At 39.5% G+C, this 9,044-nt stretch overlaps 1 protein-coding gene and 1 pseudogene across 1 annotated transcript; both read left to right on the forward strand.

The window, feature by feature from the left end:
* The first annotated feature begins 5,151 nt into the window (after positions 1-5,151).
* On the forward strand, positions 5,152-6,045 carry LOC106309207 (annotated as a pseudogene).
* A 450-nt stretch (positions 6,046-6,495) lies between these two features.
* LOC106309656 (protein RRP45A) lies at positions 6,496-8,847 on the forward strand. Its single transcript, XM_013746734.1, has 10 exons — positions 6,496-6,531; positions 6,596-6,744; positions 6,854-7,063; positions 7,139-7,234; positions 7,334-7,448; positions 7,533-7,613; positions 7,690-7,878; positions 7,957-8,210; positions 8,289-8,347; positions 8,442-8,847. Exons 2-10 carry the CDS (start codon positions 6,608-6,610, stop codon positions 8,621-8,623), a joined length of 1,323 nt encoding a protein of 440 aa, XP_013602188.1. The 5' UTR covers positions 6,496-6,531; positions 6,596-6,607; the 3' UTR covers positions 8,624-8,847.
* Positions 8,848-9,044: the final 197 nt, after the last annotated feature.

The raw sequence follows: 9,044 nt of genomic DNA on the forward strand, positions 1-9,044 counted from the left end.
AAATAGTAATATCTATATATAAAAACTAATTTTATTTAATAAATTTTCATTTTTATAATACTATATATAAATTTTATGTAAATTTTGTAATATTATACATAGAAATAATTAAAAACATTATTTATCTTTTTTATTTTTAAATTATTGTTAATATTTTATATATATTAATATTATTTTTTATTTATTTTAAGGATCCAAATCTGGATCCAGATATCCGCCGGATATTATAATTTTTAGAAGGATATCCGACATCCGGATCCGGATAAGAATATTAAAATTACGGATCCGCTGGATAAGGATCCGGATCCGGATATCTTAAAATTGTTCGGATACCCGATCCGTTCCAGACCTACTTTAATTTGCTAATGAATAAATTAAAATGACTAACAAAACATGAAAGAGAAACCAGCTTTCCAATTGAAATCATTGAAGAGTACTGTACTAATGTACTCCATGATTATTATTAGTTTATTTTCTGGTTTTAAATATTAAAATATGTACACATATTTGTCTTGCCTTTTCTGTTGTTACTGAAGAATGAAGAACCTTAAGTATTGATTGTCAAGTGTCAACTCTTTATTGATATAATATACATATATATCCTTACAATGATGAATATTCATTTGTAAGACTGTGATTTACAACAAAACGGCTGTCACTAACAAGGAAAACATGTGTTTAGAACACATGTGATACACTTATATTTCAGCTGTCCTGTAAAGAAAAGCCACAAAAGCTGTTTACTACTCTATTTAAAAAGCAAACAACCAAAAATCTACAATTACAACTGTAAATAACAAGATTAAAGACTATAAAGTTGCAAAACATTTTTAGGGTAATAACAAAAAGCCTAGACTCAACATAGTGTTATAGGAGATAAAAATACACACGTACAACTAAAATATAATTCAATTCGACTAAAATACAATGTACACACACGCCAGAAGATGAGGTACAGATACAGTTAGGAAATCTGATTATGATTACAATCATAACATGTAAACACAAACGCATACATGAATCTATTTAGATACATGAATCCATTTCTAAATTTAAAAACAATCCTCACCAGATTTGGTCGAACCTAGCATTTTCTGGGCCATACCAAATATTTCCTTCGGCCAGGCCTAATATTTATATATTTATAATTATAATGCAATGAGTAGTGACACCCTTATTCAAACCCGATGGCTCTATTATTTTTAAGAAATGTATAGTATATTTTTAGAGAAATATATATTTTTTGTTTTAAGATATATTTTTCAACTTAAATCTATCAACGCTTCTCGCATTCAAGTGTCAGCTGTAACGATGAGGTTAGTTTAGAAGCTAAACACACGTAAACATGATAATCCAACCTAACCTCAATAAACTAATACTTGATAAATTAATAATCCCTATAGATTAATAAAATTTTTGGGTCTCAAAGTGATCCAGTTCAAAATTTGATACAAATCGATAAAATAATAAAATATTTTTTTTAAAAAAAATTCTATGTTAATATATGATCCTATTACAATTATAAATTAATAATATATATGTATACATATTTTACATAAGTAAGAACCTATTATTATATTGTTTGTTTTATATTCACAATGAAATTATATTTATATTTTTTAACACTTAATATATTTTTGATGAAATTTAGTAATATTATATGTAAAATATATATTATATATACCAAATAATATAATAAAAATAATATAAATGTCAAATTTCAAAAAGAAAAAAGACAAAAATAACACTAAATCAAGTTTTTGTTCCCAAACTAGCACTCAAGGTCAAAAGTCACAAAAATAGCACTTAATGTTTTATCAAAAGTCACAAACTTAGGGTTTAGAGTTAAAGGGTGGGGTTTAGGATTTAGGGTTTAGGGTTTAGGGTTTAGAGTTTAGGGTTTAGGGTTTAGCCAAGAAAAGGCTGAAGCTGCTCCACTCCCCGTCACTTTGGACGTTCAGGAGGTGCTTGTAAAGAGTAAGCATATATCATCACAGCCTGATCTCGCTGCATCAGTCGAGGTTTCTAAAGCACTAGAGGAAGGGTTGGAAGTGGTATCTCCAGTATCTGCAGTGGCTACGGATGGTTCAACGCCTATGTTGGGAGTGGATGCAAATCAGGCTCAGCAGGATATAGGAGCTATAAAACCAAAGGTTTTTGTAAACCCGCCAGACACTACATCGGCTGCTGATAAAGATACAACAGATTCAGAACCAGTTGCAGGTGATGAAGGTTTCTCTCAGCCTCTACCTGTTGTGCTGACTACAGATCAAGATAAAGACATTGATCCACCGGAGGATCATGAGAACCCTTTCTGCCTGGTTAAAAACAGGAAGAGTGGCCGCAAGGTCACCAAACACAACTAAATCTTTAGATATGTGTTTTTTTGCGTGGAATGTTCGTGGGCTGAATAGTGATAGACGCCACACTATGACCAAAGATTGGATTAACATCCATAGGCCTTATTTTGGAGCTTTTTTGGAGACTCACATTTTGGAGAATAATAAAGAGAGAATTTTGCAGGCAATTCCGAGGGGGTGGAATTACTTTGGGAATTATGGAGATAACGATTCTGGACGTATTGTAGTTGTATGGGATCCGAGGGTTACTCTAGTTGTCTATAAGGCTTCAGCTCAATCAGTCACGTGCGGGATTAACATCTTGTCTGAAAACGTCTCCTTTACTGTCACTTTTGTGTATGGTTTCAACTTGGTAGAGGAACGGGGAAGTCTCTGGGTTCATCTTGCTGACCTTCAGGCCACAACTCCGGTCTCAGTCCATCCTTGGTGTGTCCTAGGAGACTTCAATCAGATGCTGCGATCTTCACATCACTCAAATCACCTGGTTGCTCACACTGATGACTCCGGTATGGATGAAGCTAATATCGGATTACAAGATGCTCAGCTTTTTGAAGCTCAGTCTAAAGGTTTACCGTTTACGTGGAGAAACTGTCAAGATAACAATCCAATATCCACGAAGATTGATCACGCCTTCATAAACCAACCTTGGTCATCATCTTTTCCTGACTCCTTTGCGGACTTCTTAGATCCTTCTCAGTCAGACCACGCGCCTTGCTTCTTTCGTATGCCAGCTATGAGGAGACAGATAATCAAACCGTTTAAATTCTTCCATCATGTCATAGACCAACCGGAATACGCTGAGACGGTTATTGAAGCTTGGAACTGTGGGCAGATTACTGGTACAGATCAATACAAACTGGTTCGATCAATGAAGCTGCTTAAGAGGCCGCTACGTCGCCTTAATAAGCGTCATTTTAGTAGTATTTCGCAAAGAGTCAAGGCGCAGAAAGAGAAAGTGGATGAGCTTCAAAGGCGTTTGCTCACCTTACTTGATGGGGATACGGCCCGTGAAAAGCACCTCGAGAGAGATAAGCTGAATACTTTGCTCAAGGCGGAGGAAAAATACTATAAACAGAGGTCTAGAGTTCGCTGGGCTAGTGTTGGGGATCGCAATACCCCCTTCTATCACAGTATGGTTACTCACCACGCTTCAAGGAACCATATTCATTTTCTCAAGGATGCCAACGATAACTCGATCTATGGAGTGGAGGAAATAAAAGCTCACGCCGCAGACTATTTTAAAGGGATTCTTGGTTCTACTGATCTTCCGGTCTCATCGGCTACGTCTGAGGAGCTTAGGAACCTGCTACCTTTTCGTTGTACAGAGCTTCAACAGAACTATCTTAAGCGAGAAGTAACAGCAGTTGAGATTAAAGGTACATTATTCTCTATGCCACTGAACAAAAGTCCAGGGCCAGATGGTTACTCGGTGGAGTTTATTCGAGCTTCTTGGGATATCGTGGGGGTGGATATTATCAATGCAGTACGCGAGTTTTTCAAGAATGGTCGCCTTCTTAAAGACATGAACACTACTGCTATTGCTTTAATTCCTAAGAAATCTGAGGCCTGCTCTCTTGGTGACTACAGACCTATCAGTTGCTGCAATATAGTCTACAAGCTCATCTCAAAAATCATAGCCAATCGCCTTAAACCTATACACTCGAAGTGTGTAAGTCCGAACCAAGCGGCTTTCTTGAAAGGTCGCAGTCTAGGGGAAAATGTTCTTCTTGCATCTAAGCTCATCAAGGATTACAATAAATCATCATGCCTCAAAAGTGTTATGCTGAAGGTAGACATCCGCAAAGCTTTTGATACTGTCTGTTGGGATTTTGTGATCAAGGTTCTAGAAGCGCAGCAGTTCCCTCCCATGTTTGTTGCTTGGATCAGTGAGTGCATTTCTTCTCCCAGATTTTCTGTTGCTATAAATGGTGAGCTGGCTGGGTTTTTTCAGGGTAAGAAGGGACTTCGGCAGGGAGATTCTATTTCTCCTTATTTGTTTATCATGCTGATGGAAGTTCTATCTCTACTATTGAACAAAGCTGAAAGCGATGGTGCCTTCTCTCTTCATCCGCTCTGCACATCTCCAAAGATCACTCACTTATTGTTTGCGGATGATCTCTTAGTCTTCTCCGATGGCTCCCGTGATTCTACAGCTGGTATAAAGAATGTATTGTGCAACTTCAAAGAGTGGTCTGGGCTTGATACTAACGAGTCAAAAACAGAGATCTTCTATGGGGGATATTCATCAATTCAAGCTTTAGACCTGAGTGTTCTTTCTGGTTTCAGGCGCGGTGAGTTCCCAACAAGGTATTTAGGCTTGCCATTAAGTCCCAAAAGAATCTCTGCAGCGACTTTGCAACCATTCCTGGATCGTATTACCTCCAAACTTCATTCATGGACTGCAAAGTTTTTATCTTTTGCTGGTAAGGTTCAGATGGTATCTTCGGTTATATATGGTATGGTGAACTTTTGGAGCTCTGTTTTCGTTCTGCCGAAATGGTTCTATACAAAAGTGGACTCGCTCTGCTCTGGTTTCCTATGGAAAAATAGTACCTCCTCAGCGGCTGGTGCAAGAGTTTCTTGGGCAGATATATGTCATCCCAAGAAGGAGGGAGGTCTTGGTCTTAGAAGGCTTGAGGACTTTGAGATGGTGTTTAGGTTGAAGAGAATTTGGCTCTTTTTCACTGCCTCGGGTTCCTTATGGGTTCCTTGGGTGAAAAGTAATCGGTTCGGAGACAGAAGTATATGGCTAGTTAACGAATCGCCAAGGTTCTCCAAAACTGTCCGGAGCATGCTAGGGCTGAGAGAGCAGCTCCACACTTATCTCCGTTGCATTGTCCGCGATGGAAGAACAGCTCTGTTCTGGTTCGATTTCTGGACCGACCTTGGTCCTTTAATTCTCCTCTTCGGAAGCTCAGGGCCTGTCTCGCTCAGGATTCCCCTTAATGCTACGGTTGCGCAAGCTGTACACAATGGTCACTGGAACCTACCTCCTGCTAGATCTGATTATGCAGAGACGCTACAAATTGTTTTATCAACAACTGACGTTCCAAGTGACTCCAACGGAAATGATGTCTATCTATGGTGAGCTCGTTCTGGTGGTTTTGGTGCGTCTTTCTCCTCTCCGGCTACGTGGGAGAGGCTTCGTACTCCTAAGCCCCAAGTCCAGTGGCACTCAACGGTGTGGTTTAGGGAGGAGATTCCCCGGTGTTCCTTTACCACTTGGACTGCCATTCTTGGTAGACTCCCAACTCGAGACAGACTGATCTCCTGGGGACTTTCTCTTCCTCCAGGTTGTGTTTTATGTTCAAATGCTATTGAATCTCACTCCCATCTTTTCTTTGAGTGCTCGTTTGCTGCTGTTGCTTGGAATCGTTTTCGTGGCAGGTTTTTGGCGTCTCCCCCTCCTTCTGTCGCAGCAGTGGTGGATCTATGTCGTCATCTTCAAGGTCCGCATGCATCTAGGGTTGCAGTGGTGATGAAGCTTCTCAACCAAGTCATTATCTATAACCTGTGGCGTGAACGGAATGCCCGCATATTCAGAGACGTATCGATGACTCAGGAGGCATTCTATAAGGTGGTGGATCGTGGCATCAAGGATCGGTTGCTGTCTCTCCCGTCAGTCTCTGCTTCCTCTCCCTCGCTTCTCGAATTGTACTTTTGGATTGTCTCCCCCTACAGTTAACTCCCCCTCGGTGTTGTTATTGATGTTGTAGTTGCATCGCCTCGTTACTCTCTCTTCTCTTCGCTCCTTTTCTTCTCCTTTTTGTAATAAGTTGTGTCTCTTCACAACATTGTAAAACTTAGAAAATGGTTATAAATCTTAACATTTAGACCAAAAGAAAAACTTGACTAGTGAGAAAGACAGTAATACAAAGTTACAAACCACCTAAAAATAGATTATTAATCCACCTTAATGAAAAAATACTATTTTTGCAAGTTGAAAAATCGAACAAACAGGCTTACAACATCGTTAATCTAAAGAAGGCCAAAATATTATTGGGCCGGGCCTTAAAAACAGAAAAGCCTATTATCATCTTCTCAAACGTCTTTTCTCCTTCTCCCCCCAAAACCTGCCGCCGAGCACCGCCGAATTGTTGTACAAGGGTCTCTCTCTCTCTCTCTCTCTCTCTCTCTCTCTCTCTCTCTCTCGCTTTCAACGGCATAAACGGTAAAACCCTTCTCTCTCTCTCTCGGAAGTTTTGATTTTTATTTTCTGAAAATCGTGTTTGTAGTGATAGGAAAGAATGGAGGGGAGATTGGCTAATATGTGGAGGTTGACGGTGAACGAAAGTAAGTTCGTGGAGACAGCGTTGCAGTCCGAGCTCAGAGTAGATGGTCGTGGTCTTTATGATTACCGCAAGCTTACTATTAAGTTTGGCAAGTAAGTGCTATCCACTTGTTGACACTGTTCTGCTATTCTTAGCTCAGAAAGACTTCAACTTTTCTTGTGGGTTTTTGAGCTTTTTTTTCATCTTTGTGTGAGTGAACAGAGAATATGGTAGCTCAGAAGTTCAACTTGGTCACACTCATGTGATGGGTTTTGTGACTGCTCAGCTGGTTCAGCCTTACAAAGACAGACCTAATGAAGGCTCTCTATCTATCTTCACTGAGTTTTCTCCTATGGCTGATCCTTCCTTTGAGCCTGGTCGTCCTGGCGAATCTGCTGTAGAGCTTGGACGTATTATAGACCGTGGTCTAAGGTAAGTCTCCATTTTAAAACGAGTCTGGTTTGTGTCGTTGGAGTAATGGTAGATTGGTCAATGTATTGGTTGCAGAGAGAGTCGTGCGGTGGATACAGAGTCACTCTGCGTTCTAGCTGGAAAGAAGGTCTGGTCTGTTCGCATTGATCTTCACATCTTAGACAATGGAGGGTATGTTTGTTTTATTGGTTACAGTTGAGTTATGTTCATTGAAGGTTAAGATGATCTCTTATCTTATTTGTGTGTTTTGAACACTCGTCTTTGTAATAGGAACTTGGTTGATGCTGCAAATATTGCGGCGTTGGCAGCGCTTATGACGTTTAGAAGACCTGACTGCACTGTAGGAGGAGAGAGCAATCAAGAAGTTATCATACATTCACTAGAGGTTAGTTCATGTTCTTTGTCATCTTGTAATAATTTGTTACAGTAGAGAAAGAAGCTCTCAACTGTTTTTACTTTCTTTTGGCAGGAAAGGGAGCCAGTCCCACTGATAATACATCATCTCCCTATAGCCTTCACGTTTGGATTTTTCAACAAAGGCAACATTGTGGTAACAAAACTGTGTGTTTTATTGAGTCTTTTGCTTTGTTTATGAGATAATAGATGTGATTGTGTTGTTATTGCAGGTGATGGACCCAACTTATATTGAAGAAGAGGTTATGTGCGGGAGGATGACTGTGACAGTCAATGCTAATGGAGATATATGCGCTATCCAGAAACCTGGAGAAGAAGGCGTGAACCAGAGTGTGATCCTTCATTGCTTGCGTCTTGCTTCTTCAAGAGCTGCTGCAACAACTAAGATAATCAGAGAAGAGGTAAAGTTGAAAAATCCAAAGCCTTTTGAATACAGAAAAGACTCACATTTTTGTTGTGCTTTGTGTTTCTTGGTGCAGGTTGAAGCGTATAACCGTGAGAAGAGCTTACAGAAGGTGAAGCGACATCCTACTCTGGCTAAACCTGAAGTTTCTGGACCTATTGTAGTTGTGAAGGAGGGACATAAGATGTCTGAAGATGAGGCAATAGCTGCAGAGATATCTAGGGAATATGTTGAAAGATTAAACCTCTCTTCAGTTGAACTCAAAAGCAGTAAGGAACAGGAAGCTGTTGCTGCTTCTCCTGGCAATTTCAAAGGCGGTCCATCAAACTGGTAAAGTTCTCAATCTCTCTCTCTCTTGTTTCACGTATTTCATCTACCAGACAATCTGAATCTTTGTTTGTGGGACAGGGATCCTTACACGGAAGCTATGGATGTTGATTCACTGAAAGCTTCACTTGCTTCAAGAGGTTAAAAAGTTTTCTTTATCCTTTTTTTAATAAGTTTTGTTTGCTTCTTCCTCAAGGCGGAGACTGAAACTTGTTTTGTTTCTTCTAATGCCAGGAGTGTCAGTGACTAAGTCAACGATCAAGAAAAAGGCGAACGATTCTGGAAATGTGCAGAAAGAAGTAACAGGAGATTTAGAGATGAAAGATACAGCTGAGACTACAAAACACAAGAGTGGAGAGATGACACTCAAAGATGCTGTCAAACCTAAAAAGAAGCGGAAAAACAAAAGCAGTTAAGATCATCACTTGTTTCAATTTTTTGGTATTAGAGAAGACCAAAGCTAAGCAAAGATAGATTCCAGGGTTTGTTTGTGTCTAAGTGACTAAAAGTTGATTTTTTTTGTTTCTGTCACTTGAGAATTAGAACCCTCTCAGTGAGACAGAGGTCTCGTCTTTGCTGATGACGAGTTTTTTCTTTGGGAATTGATGGGCCGATCCCAAATTAAATTTAGTTCACAATATCTTTTAACTTGGGCCTCCTCCTGTTAACCAAGTCGTCTTACCAGATCTGATACTACCATTATAGCCTTAGCTTTTTCTAGATTGTCCTACTACTATCATGTCTGTCTGTTGCTGCGGTGACGTAATGACCTACTTTTTGTGGTAAGGCTGACGGTACACTTTTCAACTCGTACAATAATAATATCATGAACTTTTG

This window comes from Brassica oleracea, chromosome C8 (assembly GCF_000695525.1).
Source record: "Brassica oleracea var. oleracea cultivar TO1000 chromosome C8, BOL, whole genome shotgun sequence".
NCBI classification, from domain to species: Eukaryota; Viridiplantae; Streptophyta; class Magnoliopsida; order Brassicales; family Brassicaceae; genus Brassica; species Brassica oleracea.

What these genes read in the sequence shown, in the direction of transcription:
- LOC106309656 (XM_013746734.1), top strand. Translation starts at nt 6,608, where the DNA reads ATGGAGGGGAGATTGGCTAATATGTGGAGGTTGACGGTGAACGAAAGT. An exon ending in CACATCTTAGACAATGGAGG is followed by an intron (nt 7,235 to 7,333) that starts GTATGTTTGTTT and finishes TCTTTGTAATAG; the next exon opens with GAACTTGGTTGATGCTGCAA. An exon ending in CTAAGATAATCAGAGAAGAG is followed by an intron (nt 7,879 to 7,956) that starts GTAAAGTTGAAA and finishes TTCTTGGTGCAG; the next exon opens with GTTGAAGCGTATAACCGTGA.